The 14,552-nt window shown below is 47.8% G+C and overlaps 1 protein-coding gene across 1 annotated transcript; it reads left to right on the top strand.

Moving 5' to 3' along the window:
- The first annotated feature begins 8,186 nt into the window (after positions 1-8,186).
- On the top strand, positions 8,187-11,644 carry LOC145405800 (uncharacterized). The gene is made up of 4 exons (XM_080277036.1): positions 8,187-8,364; positions 9,657-9,835; positions 10,536-10,637; positions 10,955-11,644. Exons 1-4 carry the CDS (start codon positions 8,187-8,189, stop codon positions 11,642-11,644), a joined length of 1,149 nt encoding a protein of 382 aa, XP_080133162.1.
- Positions 11,645-14,552: the final 2,908 nt, after the last annotated feature.

Here is a 14,552-nt window from a genome sequence, read left to right as displayed (position 1 = left end):
GTAATAGTAGTAGTAATAGTGGTGGTGGTGGTGGTGGTGGTGGTAGTGGTGGACAGGATTATTCAGATTATATACTTTGGATGGAGGATGTTTGGTTGCTGTTTGAATTAAGATAACATAGGAATTTTAACCATGAGAAGCATCATAAATACAGCTTCAGATCTCATACCCCTGCCGCACACACACACACACACACACACACACCTTTGAGAGGACCGTGTCTTGGGTGGTCGCCAGTGAGTAGGAGTGATACGTATTGTGCTTCCATTATATCCTCTGAGATTTTAATGTTGTTTTTATATGCAGTTTGCCGCTTCACTCAGGCCATTTGTCTGTATGATATAGCGCTAGATAATGACGAGAGAAAGAGAGAGAGAGAGGGAGAGGGGGGTAGAAAGGGTAAATAGAACTAGAGAGGCATCAGAGAGCCTCCCAAGATTAGCACCCCGTTTTCAAGTCCATCTCTGCCCCTTCAAGTGTGGGAACTGAAGATAAAAGGCAAGCTGGGGTGGAGATAAGGGTGTGAGGTGGAGAGGGAGGTATGTGGAATGAGGAGCAGGTGGAGGAAGTTGGGTGGATAGACCTGTAATGTGGTGCGAGGGAGATGTGTGAAATAAGGAGCAGGAGGAGGAAGTTGGATGGATGGACCTATGATGTGGAGAGAGGGGGATGTGGCATGAGGTTAATGTGGAGGAGTTTGGGTGGATGGACCTGTGGTGTGGAGAGGGAGGTGTGTGGAATGAGGTTAATGTGGAGGAGAGAGAGAGAGAGTGAGTGGTGTGGCCCTGAAGGCACCATAAAGCACTACACCGCCTCACCTCCACTAATGTCCCGCTACTGTGTCAGGCCCCCCTACCCCTCTCACCCCCCCCACCCCTCTCCCCAACCTTCTCCACCTCTCCCCCCTCCCTTATCTGGCCCCCCGTTGCTACCCCTATCCCCAAAGACATCCCTATACCCACACTCTACCCCTCCACACCCCCATCCCCCACCAAGACACTGACTCCACTCAATCTCAGTGTTCTGGTATTAAGAAATTATGACCTAAATATTACTGTTCTGAGAGAGAGAGAGAGAGAGAGAGAGAGAGAGAGAGATGGTCATTCCTTCCGTCCTTCTCCCTCCCTCCCTCCTTCCTTCTCTCCTACACATCTCTCCCTCCCTAAATCCTTCCCCTTCTGTCCCTGCATCCTTAAATGATTCTCTTTCTCATCCTTCATCCTTATACCATCCTTGCTCTCTCTTTCTCTCTCTCTCTCTCTCTCTCTCTCTCTCTCTCTCTCTCTCTCTCTCACCAAGGCTCATTACACTGATTGACCTGACGTGTACTCCACCCCCTCTGAAGAGTACAAATTCAAGAGGGGGAGGAAGAGAGCAATTAAAGAGCGCTTGACGATGCTCTAGCTCCTCCCTAACTCCCCCTCCACCTTTTTCCTCCCTCTCTTTCCTCTCTCCCTCTCTTCCCCTCCTCTCTTTCTCTCTCTCTCTCTCTCTCTCTCTCTCTCTCTCTCTCTCTCTCTCTCTCTCTCTCTCTCACACACACAAACAATTACAGTACACTCTTTTTACACTAACCTGGCCTAAAATTGCCATCCCTCCATCTTGAATAAGGTGTAACAAGAGATTAACACTAGAATACAATGCCAGTCACGAAGAAGTGCTATGTAAAGGATGTAGTGCCGTAGTCTCCTTTTTCTACCACTAAGCTACGTGAAACAAGCTGCCAAAGGACAAAAATCTGAGCCAAGTTGAAGTGAAAAGAGTATAGTTAGAGGTCATGACAGGGCGTTATTGAAAGCCCAAAGGTCAGGTGGAGGGGTGGGTGGGAGGGAATGACCTTGTACGGTGGTCAGATCACACTCGGCGCGTCACCACCACATCGGCGCTTCCTTTCTTTCTCGTTGTGTTTCTTCTCTGTAGGTGCAGTTGTGTGGCATAGACGGCAGTGTGGTCATGCGTTATAGCGTTGTTCTTGTGTGTACAATTGAAGAGTTAAGGGGGTTTTTGTACAAGTTCTACTCGTTCTCAGCACCGAACATAAGAACATAAGAACATAAAGAGAGAGGATAACTACCTGTACAGTAGGCCAGTTGACCCTCGCCACGCAGCTCCTACAAGTGACTAAGTTGCTAGAATAAAACACTAACAATAAAGAACACGAACCGAGACTGTATATAACTCGACTGAACTCCGTGTGACCCAAACTGGCTGCAGATTCCCTCAAAATCGGCCAGGCAATATGTCACCGGGGATATTCAGCCAGGAAAGGCACCCGTGTGACTTCGCCTCACCGAATTTTATACAACAGCGAATTGGCCATATAGTGATGATGGAGAATGAGAGACTGACTAGAAGAGTGTGAGTGAGGTGGAGGGGGAGAGGAGGGAGACTAAGGATGAGATAGAGGTATGGAGTGGAGAGATGAGGGAGAGGTGTGTGCGTTGGAGGGAAGACAGCCAAATAACAGAGAACAGGGCGATGTAGAGGCGTCTGGCAATAGATAAATAGATAGATAGATCAATAGACGATTTATCTATTTATTGATTTATTGTCCACGTTACGCCTGTTTCCTGTTCCGTGTTATTGATGCAAAGTGTGTTGATTTTAAACCCATCATCATCATCATCATCATCATCATCATCATCTAGACCTCTTTTTCCACCCAAGGACAGAGAGAGGTGCGGCCCAGGGAGCAAGAGAACACCTTACAGAAGGAAAATTTGCAAGAATCCTCTCAATCAAATGGGCTACCCCCTCACTTCTTCGTCATTCTAGCCCTGGGAATCCTGACATCAGCATCCATACTGACTCTCTTCGCATTGCCCTTATTAAAACGACACTGTACAGGATAAATCGCTAAGGAACATGCACTAGGAAGCCTCTTATGACACCTAGAATGCAGCTCAGTCAGAGAGTATGCAAGGAAAGGAAGGGATGTGTTGTGGAATGAAGGGTCGTTACTGAATAGGGACAGAGAGAGAGAGAGAGAGAGAGAGAGAGAGAGAGAGAGAGAGAGAGAGAGACAGTACCCCCTAACCCCTCCCCCAATAGATGTCCTTCATGTCCCTCCCTTCTGCGACCCAAGATGTCTCTCCTTCCCGCCTCCTACCACTACACCTGCCTTGCTCTACCCTGCCACTATCTCCCCCTGCCACTCTACCCTGCCACTATCTCCCCCTGCCACTCAACCCTGCCACTCTGTCTACCTCCGCCATTCTACTTTGCCCCTCTATCTTACCCTGTCATGTCCTGCCCTGCCCTACCTTACCACTACACCTGCCCTGCTTAACCCGGTCACTTTATCTTACCTGCCCTGCCTTATCCTGTTCTGCCCTGCCCTGCCACCCTAGCTTCCCCTTCCATTCTACTCTGCTATCCCTGCCCCAACCCTACCCTGTCATCTATTCCACCACTCTGTCTTCCTCTACCACTCTCACCTGCCCTGCCAACTGCTAGCCACTCTACTCTGCCCTATCACTTTGCATACCACTCTGTTTTACCCTACCCTGCCCTGCCTTTACATATGCCCTGCCGCCTTATATTCCCTCGCCCTGTTCTTCTCTGTCACGCCTCTCTTTCTTCCCCTGCTATTCTTTCTGCACTACACCCTACCCTGCTCCAAGCTCTACTGTGTCTTTCTCTTCTGCTCTGCCTTTCCCTGCCATCTGCCTAGCCATTTGTCCTGCCCCTCCCTTCTATCATCTCCTTCCACCTACCCTGTCGTCTACCCTGCTATCTTACCATGCCCTATCGTGCTCAGGGGACGTAAATAAAAGATAATATTAAACAGAGACGAATCAGACCAGCAGAAAGTTACAATGGGAGTGCCACAGGGTTCACTGCTGGGTTCTTCCTTGTTGTGACACACTTAAAGAATACTCATGAAGGCCTGTGCAATAACATACTTGAATTCTCTATGGATAAAAAAAAAAATGTAATAGAGCGAATGAATTTTTACAAAGGCAGGTAATTCAGGGAGAGAATGATTAACTTTTCCTTGGACAAAAAAAAAGAAAAAGAAAAAGCAATTGGATTTTAGTACTGGTAAAAAAATAAAAAAAAAGCTGAACACTGACAATGAAAAAACAAGACAAAAAACTTACTTTATTACGAATAGTACTAAACTCAGATACAAAAATCAAGAAAAAAAAAGGAACTATAATGAAAAAAATCCATTGAAATCCAGCCAATACAGTACAAAGATTTCAGAAAACCGAGAATTTGATTTGATTCGCAGGTAGAATATTCGAATACATCTCAGAAAATATCACCCCAGCTTGAATACTTTCCTCGTACATCCGCATTTAGTGTATTACATCCAGTTTTGGTCGCTGTGTTACGAAAATGATACGGAGAAGCGAGAGAGAGAGAGAGAGAGAGAGAGAGAGAGAGAGAGAGAGAGAGAGAGAGAGAGAGACAGACAGACAGACAGACAGACAGACAGAGAGGGAGGGAGGGAGTAAGAGGAATGTGAGTGAGTGCGGAAGTTAGAGAGAGTGAGAGAGAGACCAAGAGGGAGACAGTTCTCAAATCGTAGCACTAAAATCGTCAACAGCTTAAAAGGTTTGGTAGAGAGATAAGATCGGCACGGTGCGAGAGGAAACGGAATGGAGAGAGAGAGAGAGAAAGAGAGAGAGAGAGAGAGAGAGAGAGAGAGAGAGAGAGAGAGAGAGAGAGAGAGAGAGAAAGAGAAAGAGAGAGAGAGAGAGAGAGAGAGAGAGGAGGAAACTGGAGGGGGAGAGAGAGGGGAAATAAAGGACGTAGAGAAGGGAAATGAGTGGGAGGGGGGAAGAGAGGGGAAATGGAGGGTGGGAGGGGAGAGTGAGGGGAAACGGATAACAGAGAGAGGGGAGAAAGAAGAGAAGGGGAGAGGAGGGGTTAAAATTGGAGAGAGCGAGAGAGAGAGAGAGAGAGAGAGAGAGAGAGAGAGAGAGAGAGAGAGAGAGAGAGAGAGAGAGAGAGAGAGAGAGAGAGAGAGAGAGAGAGAGATGAATACCACTACTCAGGAAGCTCTCAAGAGAAGGGGGGAGGGAGGGGTAGTAGTCACTTTTTAAGGGGGCACTGACGCTTATCGGGTGGCAGATGGAGAGAGAGAGAGAGAGAGAGAGAGAGAGAGAGAGAGAGAGAGGAGAAAAATGCTACGTTAAACACAAGAAGCATCCAATCCCATACCCCCCATATGTCGTAGGGTCCGGGGCTAGGCTGTGGCAATCCGGATCATTTAAGTCACAGGAAACAACCCTACGTCTCCGGCAGCGTCTAGGAAAAAGAATTACCTTGAGTCATGTCTTGGATTTTAATTAAGAATAGATGTAGTCTGTCTCTCTGTTTATCTATCTATCTGTCTGTATCTATCTATCTGTCTATCTGTCTGTCTTTCTGTCTATAGCCTTAATCCCGGAAGGGGTGGCCACAAACAAATAGCCTCCACGTCACACTGTCCTCCCTCATCAAGCTGCCCAATCTCCACCTCACACCACCCTCTCTCATATACATCACTCTATCTCATCCTCGGTCTACCCCTCCCCTTTACCCCCCTCCACCACACTCATACACACACTCTCCTATAGTCAGTCTCTCATTGACCATTCTCTCCACTTGACCAAATCTCTCAGTGCACCTCTAATTCATTCTCTCTCTCTCTCTCTCTCTCTCTCTCTCTCTCTCTCTCTCTCTCTCTTTTCTCACCTTCCATTATTCCCTCCATTCACACCTCGATTCTCTTCCTCTTCACACTCCTCTACGCACCCTTCTTCACACTCACACATTCATTCTAACTTTAGCTCCCTTCCTCTCACACTTCTCACCCACACACTTAATTCCTCACCTCTCTCTCTCTCTCTCTCTCTCTCTCTCTCTCTCTCTCTCATCAATATCACTTCCCCATTGCCCATTAAGCGTGTATTGATCTTAATGGTTATCCCAGGCGAGTAATTTCAGCCAATGGGGTTAGTCCTTTAAGCGGACGGATCCTTGTTAAGTGTTTTATATTGGAAGGTGTGGGGGGAGGGCGGCGTGAGGGTGTGGGGGGAGGGCGGCGTGAGGGTGTGGGACAGAGACGGGGGGAGAGTGTGGGAGAGTGTGTGGGGAGAGGTGTGTGTGTGGGGGTGAGGGTATGTGTGGGGAGAGAAGGGGAGTATAAGAAGGGATTAGATAGTGTTAGTTTTTCATTCACCTCATGTATATATAAATATATATATATATATATTTTTTTTTTGTGTGTGTGTATAGTGCATGATGGTATTTCTCACTTTTTCCTGCCGGTCTTCGCTAAAGGGTCTGTTCGGAGGAGGGGACTATCTCGTTCTATGATGCTTGTTTTCGAATTATGGAGAAGATACTAGTCTCATAATCTTCTCTGTGACAAACATCTCAACAAGCATTAAGTCTGTTGCTGTTTACTTTCCCTTGTACTCTCTTGCACTCCCTTTGTATTCCTTCTAACAGCTTCTTCCCTTCCTCTTTCCTCCCTTCCTTCCGGTCTCCTCTTTCCTTCCTCAGATCTCCTCTTCCATCCCTCGAGTCTCTCCCTTCAGTCTGCTTTTCCTTCCCACTATCTCTCTTCCTTCCATTTTTCTCTTCCTTCCCTCCAGTTTTCTTTTTCCTGCTTCCATTCCATCCTTCTTTCCTTTCAATCTTCTCTTCTATCCCTCCAGTCTCTCTTTCACACCATCCAGTCTTCTCTTCCCTCACTCTGGTCTCCTCTTCCTTCACCTCCTCCCTCCAGTCTTCCCTTCCTCCCTCCATCCCTCCTGGATCAGATCTGCCCCTTAATGAAAACCTCATTTGGATCACCGAGGCCCCTAATTCCTCCTCCCCCAACCCCCTTTTCCCTCCATCCCTCCACCTCCGAGTCCCTCCATCCCTTCACCTTTCCTCCCACCTTCCTACCCCCTCCCTCCCCACCAGGCATAGCTCCCGTGGCCCCAATATAGTGTTTATAGCGCCTTGACAAGTGACTTACAGCTATAATAGTTCCCCCTCTTCCTTGAGACCCACCCGGGAGGAAAAAAGAAGGCGACACTGATAAACTTGGGTCGGCAAAAAATGAGATACTTTTCGTTGGGAATCCTTATAAAAAAAATAGCTTATCTTGGCTGTGGGTTTATATATTGGGAAGGAACTTAAAGGAGAGGGGGAGAAAGGGGAAAAACGAAAAGGGAAAGTCTCATTATATCACAATCAATTCTGATCAAAGTAAATTCAGTGGAGCCATTACGAGCGCTGGCCAATAGAGGGGCTTGATTTACCAGTAGGTGGGGCTTAAGAAGAGAAGGAGCTCTGATTTGCTAGGTGGTAGTGGAGGGCGGGGCGCTATGCTAGTCGGAGGAAGAGGCTGCCTGGTACCTTTTCCTTACTAGTTTTTCTATGCATTTACTAGCTTAATATTTTCTTGTGCTCTGTTTATGCAATCCAGTTTCATAACCAAAATACATAGATAACATACAAGGGACTAACACTGTGCAATAAACAAAATAGGGTGTAAAAGACGAGGCGCTACGAGGCCTCTCATCCTGGCTCCACCTACATTCCCTCCAGCCAATGGGAGCGGGGTGAAGGTTTGTTTACATGTGGGAGAGAGAGCCAGCATCAGCTCCCTCCTCAGCATCTCTTTACTCCTTGTGATGCTCTTGACCCGTGAGCACTGAGGGACTCCTGAGCCTTGGGAATTATTGTTTTAGTGAGTCACTGGCCATTATTCGAAGCCATAAGATCGCCTCCTCCATAACTCTGTAGAATATTTAAGACCTGATAAAGATGCAAAGAGGACTACTGGAAACTTGAAGACTTAAAGACTTAGTGGCCATAATTAATCAACCTTGAGGCAGCTTGTATATTACCTGTGAAGATTATACATGATTTAAAGATCGTTTCCACCATAAACTTGAAGAATTTTTAAGATCTGAATCACGCGTTAGGAGGAATACCGGAGACTTGAAGAGGACATACAAGAAACCACGTCGAGTTATCAAACGTGAATTCCAGCGACATATCCATCGCAACTTTGAAGACTATTTTAGACTAGCAGATCATTTCCATCGTTACTCTGAAGATTATTTACGACCTTTAGACTTCCCATCGTATGTAAGGAAAAATATTCAAACTAGAAGGATGTGTTAGGCGGGTTGACGAGGACTGGAAGGACGCACAAGGATCCAAGTGAAATTTCTAAAGTCCAAGTGAAGATGCAGCCCTACCGCGTCCCGTCAGAGATGCTGGGGGGCCTGGGGGAGCGCCTGCAGCTTCTGGGGACTCACCCTGCCCCCGTCAGCCCCCCCTGCAGCCCCCCACCGGCGCCCCCCAGCGTCACTCCACCCTCCCCACACCACCATCAGGACGTTGACTCCAAGGGCTTCCAGTCAGGTGAGGATTTTTTTTTTATTATTTTTATTATCCTTTGATTTCAGTGACTTTTTTTTAACACCCAGTTTCCAAGGACAAACTAAGTTATTTACTCTGGCTACAAGACGGTTTTGTCAGCTGAGGGAAAATTCAATAGTCAAGAGGCTGAAAACCGTCTGAATCAACCCTGATACTACCAGGATTTCCCAACACTCAATGAAATCGTCTGAATTTAAGCTGAATAAAATACACCCTTGCGTCCATGGCAGGGAAAGGGCTAATCCGTCTGCCACCAGTCGATTTTACTTGATTTAAGACAGTGAAAAGGGCTAATAGGGTCTGTGTCTAACGAGAGAGAGAGAGAGAGAGAGAGAGAGAGAGAGAGAGAGAGAGAGAGAGAGAGAGAGAGAGAGAGAGAGAGAGACTGGAGATAGCAGGGATAACACAGAAGAGTCGTCTCGTATTAAAGGAATCATCGCTTCCTTACGATTACATTTAACTTTATTCCCACTACTTCCAGGCGATTTTATTCCTTCCAGGAAGTCTTTTTGGTCTTGGAAGGCTCAATCTTACCTCAACGCCTTCATCACCACGGCTCCTTCGAAGTTTAATAAAATCGAATGGAGACGGACAAAAGAAAATGGAAAATACGTCCTCGGATTCAAGGGATTATTATTAACATTTTTTTTTCCTGGAATTTCGTAATCTTTTTGGCTGGTAGGATGATCTTGGCATAGCAGGAGTGTTTAATGTGGGTCTGACTGTAAAATGAGTCCGACCCTCAAAAAAAAAAATACTATTACTACTACAAGTAATAATAATAATAATAATAATAATAATAATGATAATAATAATAATAATGATAATAATAATGATAATAATAAACGCCACCCCATCAGCTGAAGGACGTGTTTTTTTTTTTTAAACTGTGTTCTAGCACGGTCCAGACGACTTTATTCAGCCTTCGAAAGATTGAATCGGAGAGGTTTGACACAACCTTCGTTAATTTTTTTCACTATGAGCTGTCTTTCCTGAACTGAATACATTTATCTTTGAACTGAATAAAACGATAATTACTCCCTCATGTCGTCGTTGTGGCTGATGTTGGTGTTCTGGCCCCAGGCTTATTTCATCTTGAACCGGGTGGGCTGCAGGCTGAAATTGCCCTTCTCCTGCAGTCTACCAACCTTCTTTCTGGGACGAGGGAGTGGAGGAAGGAGTAATTGAGGGGTATTTGTGTCGTTATCATCTGTCAACAATGTCGGACCGATTTTGCCCCATATCGTATAAACCAATGCTCTTCACACCTACAGACTCATCAGCGCCTCCAGCCATCATTAGAACAGCGGCAGATTCCCTCCTCCCCCAGCAGCAGCAGCAGCAGACACAGCAGGAACAGCAGCAGAAGGGGGGGAAGGAGGCAGGGCAGCAGCAGCAACAACAAAATGCGGCAGAAATCAGGCGATACCGGACGGCCTTTAGCAGAGAACAGGTACCGTATTTATAACCTTTCTTGAGCTTAACCCTCCTATGTACCATTATTTCTTCTCTGTACATAACTCTTCATTTTTATCTTGATTAGTAAAACAAAAACAATAAATCAAAATATACAAACTTTTTGATAACATAACTGCCACGGGAACTTCTTAGTCTAAAAGTTCTTCAATAAATACGATGGGTACTGAGGGGGAGCTAGGTTTACGATGCAAGAGTTAAAAGGAAGGATGGGACTGGAGTGTTTTGGTGTCGTGAAGACTAGAGGTAGATTGAGATGGTTAGGGCATGTGAAGAGGTTGGGGGATGACAGTTGGGAGCAGAAAGTGAAATGTGTGGACGTTGGGGATAGGTTGCGAGAGGCAGACCGAAAAAGACCCGAGACGAGCTCATACAGTGTGACCGCAGGGATAAGGGACTGAATAGTTGGGCTGCCAGAGATCGAGCAGCGTGGAGAGCCGCCATTGGGTGACCGAGGCCGACGCATGCAAACATATTGGAGCCTTTATAAACGAAACGAAACGAAGAGGAAGCAGAACAATAAGAACCTAGTGCCAAAATCCAGCACAAAGCCGGATCATCGGCTGCAAAAACGAAACAAACGAACGACGGAGACTTGTATACATGCTTTCCTAGTGTCCAGCCGCCATGGACACTTCCCTGTCGTATTTAATAAGATTCTTCATGACTTCCTGCAGATCAGTCGCCTAGAGAAGGAGTTCCTGCGGGAGAATTACATCAGTCGCCCCCGCCGCTGCGAACTGGCCCAGGAACTTAATCTTCCAGAGGCGACTATCAAGGTGAGACTGCTACCTGTGTATTGACAGTCGTTCAGTATGTCCTCAAAGTATTGGTATAATGACTTTTGTAGCAGTGGATCTCCAGGGTTATGTTTCAGTTTACTGGAAAATCAAGAACCAGAGCCTGCAAAAAAAGCTGTCGTTTCCAGAGATAAACAACAAAGGAAAGCCAAAAGAAAATCTATTTCAAGTATCCTGCTCTTGTTAGACATGTAATGTTAGTTAGCCTCTTTGACACCTACAGCAACATTAACTGCGCCACTATGCTCTATCGCTATATAACGCCTATGTGTGTATGTGTATATGTACATTTGCAGGTGTGGTTCCAGAACCGTCGCATGAAGGACAAGCGTCAGCGTCTGGCTCTGGCCTGGCCGTACGCTGACCCGGCGCTGGCCGCCTACCTGCTGCACGCCGCCGCCGCCACCGGCACCTGTCCGCCCTACCTACCCCCCTCCCTCGCACCCGCCGCAGCCGCCGCCGCGCCCTGGGCCGCAGCAGCCGCAGCCGCAGCCGCAGCGCAGGTCGGAGGGGCGCCAACCCTCGCATACGGTGTGCCTGCCCACTCTCCCACAATATCACGTTTCACACCCTACCCACGCCCACACCCACCCCTGCTCTCCCCACCCTATTCCCGCCCATCGGAGGTATCCATGCCCACTACCCCCCTTTTTCCTCCTCCCCCGCCCACACCCACACGCACCCTCGCCCACCTGCCCACCTGTCCCGCACGCGACGCAGTCAAAGTGGGTGGAGACGGATGTCTTTGCTCTCTCTTCACCCACTCCTTCCCGCACCCACTCACATCCACTCTTCCCCCCTCCCCCGTCGCTCCTCCCCCTCCCGCCTCCACCACCGCCACCCTGACTCCACCGGGCGGCCATGTTGGTACACCCGTGGAGCCAACAAGCAGCCCTCCCCCCCACCCCCACAGCCAAGCCCAACCCAAGGCCAAGCCCCCACGTTGTTCCCTCTTCCAGCCCTATCGCGATGACGTCATTTCCTGAGGACTGAAATGAATATCTATCTGTCTATCCATCTGTCTATTTATGTATCTATCCGTTGTCTGACCTCGCGTCCTGTGAGAAGGAGGCTTTTCATTCATTTACTGTACATTTTTCACTCCATTTTGCATGTCCCTCTACGCTACCCACCCCACCCAGCCCCCTATCCACTCAACTGGCTTCATCCTAACCTATTCTCGCCTCGTCCCCTGAGTCTACCCTTTCACTAGAGCAGGATAGGGACGCCTTCACGTGGTGGCACCGATATAACCAGGCGGATGAACTACATGGTCATATAAACGTCCAGCAACTACATCCCTATCCCCGAAAAGGAGGATGGTAGAGTCCCTTCATGTCCTTCCCAGTGCCTAGCCTCATCCCCTAGAATCACGCACTCAGTCCACTGAGTCAACCCATTACCACCCTCAGGCTCCTATGACCCACTCTCAGCTGAATAAAATCGTCTGGGGTTAACTGGACTATGAAGGTTAACCAAGACCTTTAATTCCACCCAGCCCCCTCACCTACCTCCTCACCCAGCCCCCTCACCCAAAAGCCCCCTCACCCAGCCCCTCTTCTAGCTGGCTCCTGTTTCCCCCTTCACACAGCCCCTCTCTCCCCTAGCTAGTCGCTCACCAAGCCCCTCTCTCCCCTAGCTAGTCCCTCACCCAACCCCTTTCTGCCCTAGCTAGCCCCTCACCTAGGCTATCCCTCACCCTGTAGTCCCAGTAGCCTATACGACAGGCTACATTACCTCGCTGTGTAGATATGATAATAAATATTTTTCTATGAATCTGCTATTTATTTAACCATTTTTACACATAAGAAGTGGTAGAGGGACGCCTTCACGCCGTGGAACTGATTTAGCCCGACGGATGAGCTGCCTGGTTATAAGCTCGTTCCTTCATTTCTTTCCTCTCCCACAATATCAACATGTAAATGAAGGATGAGACGGAGGGATGGAGTGGAGAGGAATATGAGAGAGGGAGGAGGAGGGGGTTGAGTTGGGGGAAGGGCAGCGAAATGGCAGGGGACAGGGCTACATGAAGGCGATTTGTTTGTGGCCACCCCTTACGGGAATAAGGCGACTGGCTGTATATACATAGAAAAAAAACACAAAGATCGAACAGCAACAAATTTATATACAAGGAGAAAGATAAAGCATTAAAGGAATCTAAAGCAACATCGGGAGAGTTTATCAATATTTCTATCTATCTATCTATCTATTGCCAGACGCCTCAATCCTGTTTGGGGTGGCCACAAACAAATCGCCTCCAAGTAGCCCTGTCCCCCGCCATTTCACTGCCCTGTTCCCAACTCACACCCCCCTCTCTCATATACCTCTCCACCCCATCCCTCCATCTCATCCTCGGCCTCCCCCTCCCTCTTCCCCCCTCCACCTCACTCACATACACTCTCTTCGTCAGTCTTTCACCCTCCTTTACTTAATTACCATAGACACACACCTTAATGTCCTTTTCCAGGCGACTTGATCTGATGTCCTAGAAAACAACGATAAGTGTCCTGGGTCCGAATTTTCGCCGGGTATAAGGAAGCTCCCTAACACCTCCTCCTTAGCGATTTATTTTTGGACACAGCCAGGTTGATATCTTTTTGTGTGGTATTTATGCAGAATTCGACGCTTCACCACCACGGCAGTCTCCCTGGCTGAGTAAAATCGCATGAAAAACTATTAAAAAAAAAAAAATTGCTTCATTGTAGTTTTGCAGATGAGAAGTTCAGGATATGGCTACGCACATCATCCTGCATTAAAAACAAGCAAGAAGAAACAGTAAAATAAGCCATACACGCCACAGCAAAGGGGTGAACGAATATGCAACCCGTTTTTATCCAGCGCATATACCCGGGTTGTAAATATGTGTAGTTAAAGTGGGTGTGATGGTTGTTTTGGGCAGGTGTAGAGAAGCGGATTATTGACAATGGGGCAAAAAATGGAAATTGATTGGGTGGGGTGAGGGACGGGATGGGGAGAGAGGGGAGCAGGGGGAGGAGGGATGATGGGGGAGATGGGGAGTAGGAAGGGGAGAAGGTAGAAAGAGTGGAGTGGAAGGGGGGAGGTAAGGGAAAGAGAGCGAGGAAAGAGAAAAGAATATGTGACATGGATAAAAAAGAGAGGTTGAAGGAAAGAGGGAAAGATGGAAGGAAGAGAGAGGGAGAAGGGATTGGGGAAAGGGGACGAGGGAGGATGGGTTAGGGAGAAAAGAGTGAGATGAGGTAAAGGGAAGGAAGGGAGGGCGGGAGAGAGAATGGGGGTGAGAGAAGAGGGGGGAAGGAAATGAGGGGAAGGAGGGAGGGTGGGAAAGAGAAAGGAAGGAAGGGGAAACAGAAGGGAATATGTGGGGGTGGAGGGAGGGAGAAGGAAGAAGGAAGGAAGGGAAAGGGGAGGGGGAGAGAAGGAGAGTTGGAGAAGAGGGAGAGGGGAGGGAAGAGAGAAACGAGGTATGTGGGGGAGAGGGAAGGGGGAGAGAAAATGACCATATGGGAGCCGGGGTGAGTGATTGGGGAGGATAATATATGCGTGAGGAGGGGGGAGAGGAAGGGGGAGGGTAAGTGGAATGAGGGAGGAAGGGAGAGGGATAAAAATATAAGAAGGGAGGGAATAAGGAAGGAGAAAAATATAAAGAAAGTTTAGAAAAGAAGAAAGGGGGGGGGGGAAGGGAAGGGAAGGAGGAACGAACGTACAAGAAGAGTGAAAGGAGGGAGAAATTAAAATATATTCATACAGAGGGAGGATATAAGGGAGGAGACACACTTAGGGGGTGTAGAAGGAAAAAGGGAGGAATAAAGAAAGAGAATGGAAGGAAGGGATGGACATCCAATGAAAGAAAGGAAAGAGCAAAGGGAGAACCACAAACAGGGAGGTGGAATGAAGGAAGATTGAAAAGAGAGG

Source organism: Coenobita brevimanus, chromosome 68 (assembly GCF_032717465.1).
Source record: "Coenobita brevimanus isolate Jiangsu-jjx chromosome 68, ASM3271746v2, whole genome shotgun sequence".
In the NCBI taxonomy this organism is placed as follows: Eukaryota; Metazoa; Arthropoda; class Malacostraca; order Decapoda; family Coenobitidae; genus Coenobita; species Coenobita brevimanus.
This window is presented reverse-complemented; position numbering and strand designations above follow the sequence as displayed.

What these genes read in the sequence shown, in the direction of transcription:
- LOC145405800 (XM_080277036.1), top strand. Translation starts at nt 8,187, where the DNA reads ATGCAGCCCTACCGCGTCCCGTCAGAGATGCTGGGGGGCCTGGGGGAG. An exon ending in CGGCCTTTAGCAGAGAACAG is followed by an intron (nt 9,836 to 10,535) that starts GTACCGTATTTA and finishes GACTTCCTGCAG; the next exon opens with ATCAGTCGCCTAGAGAAGGA. An exon ending in TTCCAGAGGCGACTATCAAG is followed by an intron (nt 10,638 to 10,954) that starts GTGAGACTGCTA and finishes GTACATTTGCAG; the next exon opens with GTGTGGTTCCAGAACCGTCG.